Raw genomic sequence first — 14,562 nt, forward strand, 5'->3', positions numbered from 1 at the left:
CTGCATCCTCAGCCCCAGGTATCCAAACCCAGTTTTCCATAAAAGCCAGGGCATCCCGAGGCCGCCTGCCCACCATCCACAAAGGCGTCCAGCCCTCCTCCCGGCTGCCATGTGGCTTCCACGGCCCAGCGCCAGGGTGGGCAGGGTCCCTCCATCACAGCCTGGGCGACTCCAAGAGCAGAATCCCCCCAGCTCAGCGGAGTGGGGCCTGGTGGGCGTGCGGAGCAGCGTGGGCAGAAGCTTCTGGAAAAGTTGGCCAGTGATGCCCTTGCCGCTGTGGGCGGAAGGAGAGGCCTCTCGGTGACGTGTCCGCAGGGACAGGAGCCTGGAGCAGACCTGCCCGCTGCCCCAGCTACACGAACTCTGGCCGCCTCTCCCAGCCTGCGCCCCCTGCCAGCCGCCCGCCGCGGAGCCTCACGGCTGGCAGGCGGGCCGCAGCCACGTTGTTGCACTGGTTGGTATTGTGCTCGGCGAGCCGCTGGACCGGCTCCTCCCCGAGGTCCTCCCAGACCCCAGGCCCGGGCCCATCCTCCCCCTCCCCGGTGGCAGTGCCCAGCTGCTCCTCACTGCCGCTGCGGCTGTCCCGGCCGCCCTCCGCGCCCGCCTCGCTGCCCAGCTTCTCCAGGAAGCCGAGGCGGTGCAGGGCCGCCCCACCCGCCGGGGACGGCAGGTCCGAGGCCTCCTCCAGTTCTGAGTCGGAGTCATTGGAGGCAGCGTGGGGTTCTGGAAAGTCCAAGGGAGAGAGACAGGGACAGACAGACAGAGGGACAGATGGACAGCCTGTGAGCAGGGTGGGGGGCACTGGGCGGAGGACTGGGCGTCCGCCTCCCCCCAGCAGGCCCAGCTCCCTTAGAACCCTCCCGGGTCAGGCGGAGGTGCAGGGTCTCAGACACTGGGGTCGTTTCCACTTCGGGATGCCCATTTCTCGGCGTTGGCAAAAACACCTCGAAAGGGTGTCTCTTTGCAAGAGTTTGTAACACGTTAAAGACGGTGAAAAAGCAGGTGACACTCATGGTCTCCACGGGAGACAAACCGGGATGCAGCCCTTGAGGTGGACCCACTGTGTCATCTGCCGCCTGGGCCCACTGCTCACCGAGGCCCCCATCCTCAGCCTCCTCCAGCAGGGGGAAGGCCGCGCCCCCGCTGACCTCCGGGTACGGCTCCTGGACCACCACCTCGGCCCCCTGGTTGGACGTCACATCCTGCAGAGGCGAACGGAGGTCAGGGGGCGCCACGGTTCCGGCCATCCCACATTCCATTTTTCTGTCTTGTTAAACCCTAAAAACTGTTAACACCCGCTGCAGCTGAGCACGTGAGGCCCCTGGATCCCAAGTCACGAGCAGGCTGAGCTCGTCCAAAGCGGGCAGAGGCCCTGGCCAGAAAGGCTGAGGCAGGGACAGGCTGCAAGGACACCAGCGTGGGAGCCACTGTCCTGAGGCCACACCCAGGCGTGTCACCTCCACAGCCAGAGACGCCAGTTGAGGGGTTAAAGACGCACAGTGGGGACTGAGCGTGGGAGCCACTGTCCTGAGGCCACACCCAGGCGTGTCACCTTCACAGCCAGAGACGCCAGATGAGGGATTAAAGACGCACAGTGGGGACTGAGCGTGGGAGCTGATGCTGCCTGGAAGCGAACAGACTTGCAGAAACAAGGCCTGTCGGCTGAGGAGAGCAGCAGGCTGGACCCAGAGGACATGCTGTAGGCGGTGCAGAGATGGGAAATGGGAGAAGGGGCAGGACGTTGGGTCTAGTGCGTTCTGATGTGAGCTCCAGGGGACGCGGGGGGAGGCCGAAGGGCCTCTGCACTGCCTGGGGCTCCGTCCACAGATCTGAACCCACACTTCATCCAGTTCTTTGCTTAAAAGATGCCTTGGGTGCCCCTGATGGGGCTCTGGCCCCATCCGAGCCAGACATCTCCCAGCCCTTCTTCCTGTCTAATCCCCCCGTGGGTGAGCGAGGTTCCCGGCCTCCATGATGCTCACAGAGCCCTGCACCCCCGCCCAGGGTGGACCACCCTCACCTGGCACCCGGATGCCACCTCGGGCTCCTCCTCAAAGACCAGGCTGTAGTGGGTGATGAGGGTCTCCAAGATGCAGGCCTGGTGGGGGTAGTCCACCAGGGAGGAGAGGGACACGGTGGCCTCCGTGGGCCGGGGCCGCAGCAGCGTGGGCCCAAACACGATGCCCAGGTTCCCCGGCGTCATCTTGTTGTCCTGCTCCACCTCCACGATCCTGGGGGTTGGAGTGCAGAAGCAGGTGTGAGCGGCTCCCGGGACCCCGCCGCCCTTGACCCCGGCCTGGCCAGCCCTCACCTGCGCAGGTGCCGCATCAGGTACTGCAGCGTGGCCCAGTTCTCCGGCGGCAGGTCCCGCAGGAGCTCCCGCAGCCGGCCCGCCATGGCCACGGCCACAGCCTCTCTCTCAGTGACATCTGGCCGGCCTCGGGTTGCCGCCTTGGCCTCGGCCTCTGCCTTCAGACTGTCCTTGGCCAGCCCCACAAGCTCATGGTAGAGGCGGAAGGAGATGAGCGGCTCAGGCAGCTGCAGGGTGACGGGTTAGGTGTGGGGGTCAGTGGGCCTAGCCCCATGCCATCTGTCCTGCACTGGCCCCGCCCCTAGCAGCAGCCCTGCCCCTGACAGGCACCGGTCCCGCCTACCCTGTACTGACCACGCCCCTGGCCTAGCAACCACAACCCTGCTCAGAGCTGGCCACGCCCCCCACCAGGCTCAGGTCCAGCCCAGGATCCGCTCTGCTCTGTCCCCATCTGTCTCACCTGGCGCAGGTAGAGCTTGAGGACGTTGCTGATGTCATGGGGCGAGGCCTGCGACAGCTCCACCAGCTCCTTGCCATTCTCGAAGGCCTGGCACAGCTTCTCCACGCGCGTTTTCACCCCATTGACCCGGTAGATGCCCTGTGGGAGCCCGCAGTCAGCCTGGGCCCACACCCCTCCCCTCCCTGCGCGGCCCCTCGGCCGGAGCCCCTGCAGCTGTGCCCGCGGCAGTCACCTTGGTGCGCAGCGCCCGCTGCTCGATCTCGAAGACACACTTCTTGACGATGAAGGGCACGCCGTCCGGGGTGCTGCGGGCGGCCTGGCTGAAGTCCTGGCCAAAGAGCTGCAGGCGGCCCTGCAGCTTCTTGTGGCCACACTGGATGGCCAGGGTCTCCAGGCACTTCTTGTGGCAGGCCAGGCAGCACTGGGGGCGGGCGAGGAGTGAGCAGACCTTCCTGGCGCCCCAGCCCCACACAGACACCCCCGGCTCCCCCTCCCCCCGCGTCCCCCGCTGCTCTCATCACCCCCCTACAGGGCAACTTTCACCCCTCCTGGTTGGGAGACGTGCCCCTGCCACCAGTGCAGCCTGGGCTGCTCCCACGGCCTTCTGGTTCCCTGAGCACTGGCTGAGCCCTCCGCCTGGGATGCTCTCCCCCAGGAGACTGCAAGTGCTCCTGGCTTCACTTCCCTCCAGCGCTCTGCATGGCACGGTCCTGAGGGCGCACATGCAGGTGCCTGGCTCCCCCGGAACCACCACTCACCTCCTCACACTCGGCGCCCTGGAAGTACACGTAGCTGTTGCACTCCCGGCACTTGGCCGGCGTGCGGAGCTTCCGGAGCCGGTGGGTACGGGCCGCCTTGGACAGCCCCACGTGGCGGAAGGGCCCTCTGGGCATGGCCACAGGCAGCTCCGGGGCCATGCCATTGAGGTCATCTGGTGGGGGCGGGGGCAGGTGGTAAGTGTCACCAAGACAGGTCAGGGCCAGGCGCACAGAGAGAGTCCAAACCCCCCTCTCCCCACTGCCCCGCCCAGGGTTCCCCTCACCCTGGTCAAAGGCTGATGCGCCTGTGCTGCCCTCCTGGTCAGCCAGCTCCTCGCTGGACGACATGGTGCCACTGGAAGACATGCGCTCGAACTTCTTAAAGTCCCCTGAGCAGGAAACAGGGGTTGTCAGAGACTCCCCCGAGGGCCCCCGGCTGCACAATGAGCCCGCTGAAACCTGGGGGCGGGGGCGGCAGCTCTGTGAGCCCCCCACCGCCGGCCAGGCCCCTTCACCTGAGCCAGGGCTGGGGTCCAGACTGGCGTCAGAGTCTGAGATGGCGATCGGCCACGACTTGTGCACCTGGTGTCCGCGCCCACCTGCGAAGGTGTCCCCAGTGAAGGGCTGAAGGGGGCTGCAGGGGGGCCGCTCCCGCCCCTGCCATACACTCACCCCTGCGCTCCTTGGCAAGCTCCCCGTCGCCGAGCCCACCTTCCTCCGGGGGGCAGCCCGCGGCCTCCGCCACCGCGGCATCGCTGACGTTGAAGCTGCCCTTTCGGGCGCGCAAGACCGGGGACCTGATGGGACCAACAGCCAAAAGAAGGGGTCACGATGGGGGTCACAGAGGCTCACTGCCCTCGCCCCCACCTCAGGAGGGAAGTCCGGCTCCCCCGGGCATGCGCAGACGGCGGGGTACCAGGCGTTGGCGGAGACGTGGGGCTCGAAGTCGTAGTGCACGTCTGGCTCCTCGCCGCGCTGCAGCTGGCGCACGTGGGAGGCGTACTGCTGGCCCGGGTCGTACAGCTTGCTGCTCTCGCACAGCATGTGGAAGTGCACAGGCAGCGGGGCCGTCTGCATGTGCATCATCTGGTAATAGGAGATGGTGGCCTGCGGGCAGGCAGGTGGGAGGGGCCCTAAGTGCTGGCGGTCCTGAGGCTGGACGGGCAGCCGCCCCGCCCACCCCAACAGAGGCGGGGGCGGGGGCGGGGGCGGGAGCACGGCGCTCACCGACTTGATGGTCTGGTCGCTCTGCCGGATGACTTCCTGGATCTGCCGGAGCGCCGTCACCTTGGTGTCCTCAAGCTCCTGCTTCTGCGTCTTAGCGTCTGCCACGCACGTGCGGTACGTGGCCATGGCTTCCTCCTCCGCCTGGGTGGGGGGGGGGGGGGGGGTGGGGGGGGGGTGGGGTGCCCAGAGAGGCCTCAGCCCGCGGTTCAGCCCTCAGGGCATCTTCAGGCCCCACACGGAAATCAGCCAGGAACAAAAGGACAGGAAGGCACTCCTGGCAGGAGGCACAGCCCAGACAAAGGCCCGGCGGCGGTGGGCAATCCTGCACAGGGCGTCAGACCCTGATGCCATGGGTCTTGTCCTGCACCCCCTGCCCCCCTGACCCGCCCTCACCTTGTTTTTGGCCTCCTCCTCCAGGCGCCGCCTCTTGTCCAGGGTCTTGGAGGCCACGCCCCCTGCACCTGGGCCAGCGCCCGCCTGCTCTTCCTCCGCCTTGGCCACTAGGAAGCGGGCCTTGTCGTGGTCTTCGCAGCGCTGAACGTAGCCCTGCTTGGCCTTGCGCAGATTGGACTCTGCCTCTTGCTGTGGACATGGGAGGAGCCAGACCAGCACCATCAGCCAGAGACCGCGTTAGGGACCTCTGCCACCCACATCCCTTGGGCCAAAATCCCATGGCCAGTCAAGCAAACAGAGGCCCCCGCCCAAGAACCAGTGGTGGAAGAATAGGAGGTGACACCTACAGGGCGACCCTGGGAGGAGCCAGCATCTGGCATGCCCATTTCACAGCCAGGGAAGCTGAGGCACAGCTAAGCTCTGAAGGAGACACCAACTACATCATCCTCTTGACACCTACACCCACACCCGCCAGAGCGACTTGTGCTTCTATCTCTTTCATTTCCTGTCTCAGAGATGAGAACAGTGAGGCCGCTCAGACAGGAAGTCAGGCACCCTCAGGGTTGGCAGGAAGAGCACTTAGTCAAAACCCAGTGGGCCTTCTGGGGGCCACACCTCACAGTCTACACGATCAGAAGCTTAAACATAAAGAAAAGAGCTCACAAGAGTACTAGAAGAAACCATGAGAGAATTTCTTAAAATAAACATAGCATGGGGAAGGCCTTTCCATGCGTGACACAGAACCCAGAAACCATAAAAGACTGCTACTAACAATCATGGGTTTCAACTGGGAAAACAGGCAACAGGTTAAATCAAAAGTCAAAACAATAAACTGGGGGTGGGGGAGTTTGTAACACATCTCATCAAGGCCTGGGTTCTCTAATATGTAAAGAGCTCTGGCAAGTCAATAAGAAACAGGCTACTGTACAATCCGAGGTGAGCAAAGGATATGAACTGAGAGCTCACAGAAGAGGAAAAGCATGGCTATGGCTCGGGAGGTCAGCTTCTATGCTCATGACATCTGTGACCCAGCCATTACCTTTCGGGCACTGATCTGAGATAAATGGTAGGTCACATGTCTGAGCAACAGGGGCACAAGCTCGTCACAGCAGTGGTGTTTGAAACAGCAACAGCTCAACAACAACTAAACTGTCCATCAGTAGGGATTTAGTGAACTAAGCCCTGTGGCTCTGCAGCTGAGCACTTGTAGCTGAGAAAAAGGGAGGACTTTCACATGGAGTGAGATGGGGCCAGTCCCTGGATATGGAGGTGAGTGTAAAAGGCCAGAAGCAGAACAGGGTACTCGGCAAGCTGTCATCAGGTGTAGAAAAGGGGGGAGAGGCTCATTTGCCAGATGTGCCACAGGACACCACTAGCTGGAGCAGGGGCCGTGGGGGCTCTGTGCACCGCAGACCCTGTTAGCAGGCCTAAAGAGCAGTGCAAAAGATTGCTAGTGCCTTTGGAACAGCCCAAAAGAGAGGTGGGAAAAGAGCAACATGGACGAACCTGGAGCATCCACCAGACCTGAGAGAGCCTCAGTTTCCCTCTAACCCAGACCTGCTCCTGGCGGCCACGGGTGACCCGGTCCCTCCGGACATCTGACCCGTGACAGTGATGGGGGCCCCGGACCAGGGCCTCTCCTGCTGCAGCTGCGGGTAATGGGGCTGGAGCAGTTGGGAGGCAGGACCCACTCCAACCTGTGACGCCACAGTGAGCCCCACGCGGGCACAGGGCACTCTGCCGGGTGTCCGCAAAACTCGGGAAAGGACCACCCGGGTGTGCACCAGGGGACTGCGCGTGCACAAGCCGGCCCACCCTGCCCCCTCCTAGCCCCGCCGCCCTGCGGTACCAGCTTCCTCTGGGCACGGTGCCAAGACTCCTTGATCTCCTTCCTGCGCTTCTCGTGCTCGAGCCGCCGCAGGTTCAGGGGCTGGAGGGGGGAGACGGGTGTGATGGGGACCCGGGCACCCTCCACCCCACCCACCCTCCAGGGCGAAGCTCACCTGCACGAAGGTCTGGGTCTGCAGCGTGCCCAACGCCTGCACCAGGCCGTGGCCGAACTCCAGGTCCTGCTCCAGGGCCAGCGAGTAGATGGACAGGAGGGGCATGTGCGGCTGTGGGGGCGGGGCCGGCAGTCACGGGGGTGGGACAGGCGCCCTCATGGAAGCCCTGCCGCCTCCCCAGCTCCCTCAGCTGCCCTTGCAGAGATGGGAAACCCCTTTCCTTTGGCCCATCTTGGAGGGGCGAGACACACCCAGGCCTGAGGGACCCCACCCCGTTCCCTCGAGTTCCCCACCTCCTGCATGACGCTCTGTCTGCAGTTCTGGACGATCTTCTGCAGGCCTTTGGCAAAGTCCATCTCTGCAGGCGGGGAGGGGGTGTGAGCGCAGGGGTGAGGGGAGGGGTGTGAGCGCAGGGGTGAGGGGAGGGGCCTTCCAACCAGACGCCGCCCCGCGGGCCCCAGCTCTCACCCAGCGCGCTCCGCTTCTCCAGGTAGCCGATGAGGTCCTTCATGTACTTGGCCATGTTCTTGGCGTACTGCAGCGCGGCGTCCACACCCCCCTCACAGCGCTGCAGCAGCGTGTCCACCGCCTCCGGGGAGAGGCAGCCTGCGGGACAGACACCCCTCAGCCCGGGCTCCAGCCCAGCCCACCCTTCCGTCCTCAGCCCTCTGCCCCCAGGCTCAGAACTCACCCTCATCACAGTCCTCACTGCTGGGCGGGGCACCCTCGCTCCCCTGTCCATACAGGTTCTCCATGGACTGTACCAGAGGGAGACAGGTGAGTCCAGTCCGGGCTGGGTCCTGTTTGATGCCCACCCTGCAGGAGACAGTCACCGCCCCCCCTGGACAGAGCGGGAGACCACGGTCCACAGAGCGGGCAGGGGGGGACTCACCCGCCCTGCCAGCCTGACCCCGTGCTGCAGCACCCAGGCCATCCCTGCTCACCTGGCCCGGGTCCCCAGGGGGCACTGAGAGGAGGATGCTGCTGTCCACTTCACCCATGAGGAACTCGGACACACTGCAGGTCAGGGGGCACGTGTCAAGAGGCACATGGGTCCCCACCCTCCGCCACCCTTCCCCACCCCCACACTCACGTGCTGCTGAAGGAGACTGCGATGGTCTCCAAGGCCTTCTCAAACTCCTGCTTGTCTGAATCATTGTTGCACTCATAATGGAAGGCTGGGGGCAGACAAGGACGAGAGAGGTTGGCCCAGTCTGGGAGGTGACCACCCGTGCAACTAACTGAAGGGGGAGCATTGGAGTTGTGCCCATCAAACTCCTATGCATCCTTCAAAACCCACTTCAAACATCCCCTCCTTCAGGAAGCCCTCCCAGACAGCCCTTGCTGCCCTGTCCTGGCTGACCTTTGACCTTGGCAATGAGGGTGCCGGCAGCTGTGAGCGACTCCACGGTGTTCAGCAGTGGGTACTTGGAGATGACCTGGTGCATCACGCGGAGGGCCTCACCCAGGCACTCATGGGCAAGCGGCCGGCGGGCCTCTAGGAGGTCTGCCAGGCAGAGTGGGTATGAGCAGGGAGGGAGGGAAAGCCTGCCCACCTAACCACCTAACCCTAACCCTCCTCAGAGCTCCTGTCCCCGGGTGGGGAAATTGAGGCCAAGGTGGGAGAAGGTAACTGCCTGAGGCTCAGTGTGTGACCTCGTTGGGGGGGGCAGTGGTGTGAGGAACTGTCCCTCTCTCGACTGCTGGCCAGGTCATCAAAGGCCAAATGTCAGTCTAGACAGTCCTGCTCAGAACACCCTTTCCTCATTCCTCCAGAAAACAAACTCCCGCTGACCTTCAAGTTGCAGTCCTGGTGGCCTCTTCCTCCAGGCAACCCACCTGGCCCCTTCCCTGCCCCAAACTCTCAGGGCTCTGTCCAGCTCTCTCCCAGCCCTGCCTGCCTGGGCACTGGGGCTTAAACACCCCGTTACCTCACTCTCTCCCGACCAGCCACCCCATGAGGCAGGTGCTGTCATCACCCCCATTTTGCAGATGAGAAAACTGAGGCATACTGGGGAGAAGTCATTTCTCAAGGATCACGCAGCTTTTCCATCTCCACTAGCTCTGAAGGCATGAGAATGCCAGGCTGAAGGACCCTGCCTGACTTTACCATAAGGGCAATGGGGAGCCATAGAAGGTATTAGAGCAAAGGAGAGTCAAGGTCAGATCTGCATCTTCAAACGTGGCTTTAAATGCCCTCTTCAGATGTTCTTAATTGGAAAAAAGCGCTGTGTGCGGGCAGAACACGCACCATCTAGTGGAAACAAAGCCGAAGGAATGTATGGATGGGGAAGGAATGAGCCGACCCTGAGACCCAGGAGGGACCTGGCCACCAGCTGGGAGGATATCTCCCGCACCTGTTTGCCTTTGACTCTGTGCCTGGTACCTGATGCTCAAAAAAAATAAATAAATAAAATAAATTAAAACTTTAAAAAATGTAATCTGGGGCTTCCCTGGTGGCGCAGTGGTTGAGAATCCGCCTGCCAAAGCAGGGGACACGGGTTCGAGCCCTGGTCCAGGAAGATCCCACATGCAGTGGAGCAACTAAGTCTGTGCACCACAACTACTGAGCCTGCACTCGAGCCTGTGTGCCACAACTACTGAAGCCTGTGTGCCTAGAGCCCGTGCTCCGCAACAAGAGAAGCACCGCAACGAGAAGCCTGCACACTGCAGCAAAGAGTAGCCCCCACTCACCGCAACTAGAGAAATCTGCGTGCAGCAACGAAGACCCAACACAAACAAAAATATAAATAAATACATTTATAAAAAAAATTTTAAAAAATGGAATCTGAAAATAGGTGTCTGATCCCTTTTCAGCACTGAGGACCCCCACTGAATGCCACCGACAGGGAGACCCCCACGGAGTCCCTGGCCCCAAATTCCTCCGAGTGCAGCCCAGTGCCTCAGCACCAGGCAGGATTTGCTGCCTGAATCCAAGGCCAACTCAGGGAGGCGGGAAGGAGCTTGCGGAATCCATGAAAGGCCAGCTGAGGAAAGGCCGGGCCACGCCCCTTCCCAGGACATTCCTCCCACACACCAGGCCCCTCGTGTCGCCTGGGCCTCGGCCACCTGTGTCCCCGCAGCACACCCACCTGGGCAGGTGGGACTCTGGCGAAGCCTGGACATGCCCAGCTCAGCACTGGCCAAGGCAAGCCCCGGGCAGCAAATGCCCCGAGTGCCACGTGCTCCTGGCCAGGCCCTGCACCCCCAACCCCGCACGGTCCCCTCACCTCGGGGCCCTGCCTGGCAGCGCACCGGCGCCTGGTCCAGCGCCGGGTGCACCGTCCCGCAGATACACATGGCGCAGCCGTCAGGGCACAGGGACCGTGAATGCGCAGGCCGGGCTAGGCAACAGGCTGGTCCGGGGTCTTTGGTGCCAGGTCCTCCGCAAGCAAACCGGCTCTGGCCGGTCCGAAGACCCGCCCCCCTCTGAGGAGAGCTCCGCCCCGGCGTCCTGCTAGCTCCCCAGCCTCAGGTAGCAGGAGTCTGGGACCCAGGGAGATGCAATTCGATTCGGGATGGGGCCGGCCAAGGGCAGGCAGGGAAACAGGCCCAGGTACAGGGCGTGGGGAGGTGTGGGGAGACCCCGCCCACGTGGATCCCGCCGCCCACTGCTTCCTAGGTGGACAGCACAGGGTCCCCAAGCACTCTCACTGTCCCCACAACAATTACTGTGAGCTGAGGACATCTGGTTACAGTCAGCAACTCCCCAGGGCATATCATTGCCCCGTTTCACAGATGAAACGCCAGAGGCTTAGAGAAGGGACAGCTAATCCAGTCTCACAGCCTGGCAGGGGCAGCAGCAGGATGCAAACCCACATGCTCTCTGCTCCAGGCCCTTCCCCTGGCCCAGGGCTGCCCCAAGGTTCAAAGAAGGGTGCCCCTGCCCTGGCCCATCCTCCTGCAGGACGCCCACTGGCTCAACCCCGCCCACGTCTGGCCTCCAAGGAAGCGCCAGGATCGGAAAGGAACCGAGATTAGAGAGAGTTTCCCCAGGAAACAACTCCAGCCCCACCCCAGGACCAGATAACCCTGGGGGCTGACACCCCCCGGACCCAGCAGAGGCCGGGCCAGCAGAGCCCCCCATTAGCGCCTACAAAGCTGAGGTCTCTCTCCACTCTGAGGTCGAATCCGGGCTCTGGCCCCTCCTTGGCTGGTTGAGCCAGGAGTCAGGGCCCCTCTCTGGGCCTCAGTTTCCTCATCTGTAAAATAGGCACCTGTGGGGAGCAGGCCAGAGTGTTTAGCGTGGCCCTGGCACTGCGGTTTCTGGCAGGAGAGATCATAGTGCCCTCCTTGGCGGCCAGGGACAAACAGGAAGCAGATGAAAATAACTCGGCAGGAAGCTGGGCTGTCAGCAGACGCGTGGAGAAAACGGAACTGCCATCCCACAGGCCGCTCACTCCTGCAGCTTACATGCCGGTCCTGCCCCTTGTCCGTCCTGAATCTCTCTCTGTCCAGACCTCAGCCTGCCTCCAGTCCATTTCAGTCCAACATGCAGATCTGACCTTGTTCCACCTCTGCTCTAACACCTTCTATGGCTCCCCACCACCCTCAGGATAACGTCCAGGGTCCCTCTGCTTGCCATTCTCAATGCCTCCACCCTCACACACTTCATACACCCGAACCTTGTTCCCCCAAATGCACCTCCACTCCATGTTTCTGAGCCTGTGCACATGACATTCCCTCTTCCTGGTTGCCGCCAAACTCCTATACATCCCTCAGAACCCTAGCTGCAATGGCTTTTTCCACGAAGTCCTCCCTACAACCCTCTTCGGAGCCTCCCCAAATCCCTCCCTCCACCCTGCCTCGACCCCACAGGGTTTGGGATATCTGTGTCCAACTCTGCCTTCCACCCAGGCCGCGGTGTCCCTGCCACTTCTCACCTTCACGCAGAACACACTCCTTCAGCTTCTCAAGGCCCTCGGCGAAGCGGGCCACGTCAGCCAGCAGGTGGGAGATGTCCTCCACAGTGTCGGGGCAGGGTCCCTGGATGGGTCCCTCAGCTGGGCTGGCTGTTGACAGTGGGCTGCGGTGGCCACGGCCCAGCGTCCAGGTGCTGGCTCCGGACAGTGGGAAGCCGGCAGCGCTGGCGTGGCGGCTTAGGCTGGTGGGCCTCTTGAGTGTGCCCGTGGCCTTGGCATTCAAGGCCACACTTGGTGGTTCCAGGCTGGGTGCCAGGGACACTGCATCAGCCCCATCTCTCCTGGGCAGCTCCTGGGAGGGTGGGGGGAGCCGCTAGAGCAGGTGCTCCCACTGTGGCCCTGCGTCAGTTTTCCCAGAAGTGAAGTGGGGCTCTGGAGGGTCTTCAGCCTGACCCCACAGGGGGTCAAAGGCCACAGGTCAGAGGGCTGAGATTTGGTGTTGTGCCCCTCCCGCACCTGTTACCCAACATCCTCTTCCCCAGAGCTTTCACAAACAACGGCCTCTGCCCAAACCACAGCCAGGGTGTGGGGGAGGGGCACCCCACTTCCTGGGGGGGGCCGGGGTAGGGAGGTCCAGGGTCTCCTTAGCTCCCCTCAGGGGAGGCCACTGCAGACACACCTACTCACTGGTAAAGACCCCTCCTCGATTCTTTTACTCTTGAGGGTCCACTAGGCCCCTGAGTCCCGCGGACACCACAGGCCAGCTTTGTACGAGGCCCACCCCGTGGATCTCACTGCACACACTCTGCTCGCTCTAAACCTTCCCCCAGTGGCTGGGCTGTAGCTCTCACATCTAACGGTGCCTGGAGGCCCCAAGTTCCCTGAGCCCTCACCCTACAGAGTCCTGGACCAAGAGCACCCATACTCCCTGGACCCCACAGGCAGCCCTGGACGGGGTGGGGTGTGCAGTGACCATCCCAAGGGCTCCCACCCTGAGCTGAACGTGGGGATCCCAGCCCGTCCTGCACGGCCCCTGCAGTCCAGCCCCGGGGCTGTAGCTGGTTCCAGCCCCCCGCCGCCGGCCCAGCATGGCACTGCCCGGCCCTGCCCCGCCGGGCCCGAGCGCAGGGTGTCCCCCGGTCCCCCTGCTGCCCGCGTGTCGCTCCAAGATCCCCGCCCGCTCCGAGCTCCCAGCAGAGGCTCACTCACCCCCGAGGGCTGCGGACAGGGGCTTCCCGCCCGGTTCTTTTTCGAGATAGAAGGGGTTTTCATGAGCTCCCGCTTCTTCCTGGAGAACATGTTGTGGCCGGGCCAAGTGGCCCGAGGGGCCCGAGGGGGGGGCGGGCCGGGGGTCTCAGCGCCGCAGCTCCTGGTGTCAGTGGCCTCGGGACCACATTGTCGCTGGCCACCCCCCCCAGCTGTCAGGCCCACGTGACAGGCCCAGCCCTCATTGGCGGGTGCTTCCCCCCACAGGAAAAGGCCTCCGGAGGCGGTGACTCAGACCCGCCCCTGCCCCTCCCCAGCCTCAGCCTGCCCCTCCGCTCAGTGGGCTTGAAGGTGGGGTCCCAGGCTCCGCCCCCAGCTTCCGCTTTCAGGAGCTCTGCGCGCGCACGCACGTTGGTCCGCACGCACGTTGGTCGAGGTGCCCCTGCCTGGCACTGGCGCCCCGGGCAAGGCCCTGGCGGGCACACGGGGGACTGCAGAGACACTGATGCCCCCACTCGGCCACACCCAGATGCACCCAGGAGTGCAGACACGGGAGCACGACGACACGCAGGGACACAGGCTTGGACACACGATCAGAAGCCACCCAGCTCCGCAGATGCAACGGGTACCCCTGCACACAGACACCTGCCCTCCAGTCCTCCCACCTCTCACGGACGTGCCTGCCCTACGTCCTCTGGCGACCCCCCTGCAGACCCCAGGGCCCCTGGGCAGCGCTGGGCATAGTGGGTCTCCTCCCCTCGGCCCAGCTCCCGCCCCTCACCCCCCATTCTACATTCCAGGGACACGCACCGACTGTGACCACGGGACAGCTGGCCAGCAGCAGGGCTGCTAACGCTCCTGAGGTCACCGCGCCGCCTCCTCCATTCCCTGGTGGGGTCCCCCGATCTGGAGCGCTGGCGGTGTGTACAGCTTCCGGCCCCCTCCCCCCATGACCACCTCTTCTCTTCGAGCCCCCCAATCTGAGCCTTCTCCCCTCCCCAGATCTTCCTCCCCCCGCCCCCTTCCAGAGTCCCCACACTGGCCCCCACTGACCTCAGGTGTGATCTCTGGGCACGGGGCATGCAGGCCACAGCCCCTCATGGCAAACCCGACTCTCCAGGCCGGAGTCCATCCACAGACCCCGCCCAGAAGCCCCTTAAGGAACCTCTGCCCACCACTCATTGCTCTGGAGACCAGGATCAGGGGGTGAGGGCCAGCTGGTGGGTTGGCTGGCTGGTGGGCTTCTGACCTGGTCGGGAGGCCTGAGGCCTGGGTCACCCCTGCTGGGCTCCTCCAGCTGCCCCAGACATTCCTGAGCCCTGACAGCATGCCCATTTCATGA

The 14,562-nt window shown here is 63.5% G+C and overlaps 1 protein-coding gene across 3 annotated transcripts; it reads right to left on the reverse strand.

Annotated features, from left to right (window-relative positions):
• Nucleotides 1–136: 136 nt before the first annotated feature.
• Nucleotides 137–14,524, reverse strand: ARHGAP45 (Rho GTPase activating protein 45). Of its 3 annotated transcripts, none has more exons than XM_036849184.1 (23): nucleotides 14,274–14,523; nucleotides 12,036–12,366; nucleotides 8,516–8,659; nucleotides 8,246–8,330; nucleotides 8,097–8,169; nucleotides 7,844–7,910; nucleotides 7,621–7,758; nucleotides 7,446–7,510; nucleotides 7,153–7,263; nucleotides 6,999–7,079; nucleotides 5,150–5,338; nucleotides 4,757–4,897; nucleotides 4,446–4,636; nucleotides 4,202–4,326; nucleotides 4,045–4,128; nucleotides 3,814–3,918; nucleotides 3,530–3,702; nucleotides 3,004–3,192; nucleotides 2,772–2,909; nucleotides 2,312–2,538; nucleotides 2,021–2,231; nucleotides 1,094–1,202; nucleotides 137–723 (listed from the first exon to the last, which is right to left on the reverse strand). In XM_036849184.1, the coding sequence occupies exons 1-23, from the start codon at nucleotides 14,400–14,402 to the stop codon at nucleotides 353–355; spliced, it is 3,477 nt and encodes a 1,158-aa protein (XP_036705079.1). In that variant the 5' UTR covers nucleotides 14,403–14,523; the 3' UTR covers nucleotides 137–352. The 3 variants fall into 3 exon arrangements, with proteins under 3 accessions (XP_036705079.1, XP_036705080.1, XP_036705078.1); XM_036849185.1 differs by lacking the exon at nucleotides 14,274–14,523 and adding an exon at nucleotides 13,224–13,313; XM_036849183.1 differs by having other exon boundaries at nucleotides 7,844–8,169; nucleotides 14,274–14,524.
• Nucleotides 14,525–14,562: the final 38 nt, after the last annotated feature.

Source organism: Balaenoptera musculus, chromosome 3 (genome assembly GCF_009873245.2).
Source record: "Balaenoptera musculus isolate JJ_BM4_2016_0621 chromosome 3, mBalMus1.pri.v3, whole genome shotgun sequence".
Taxonomy (NCBI): Eukaryota; Metazoa; Chordata; class Mammalia; order Artiodactyla; family Balaenopteridae; genus Balaenoptera; species Balaenoptera musculus.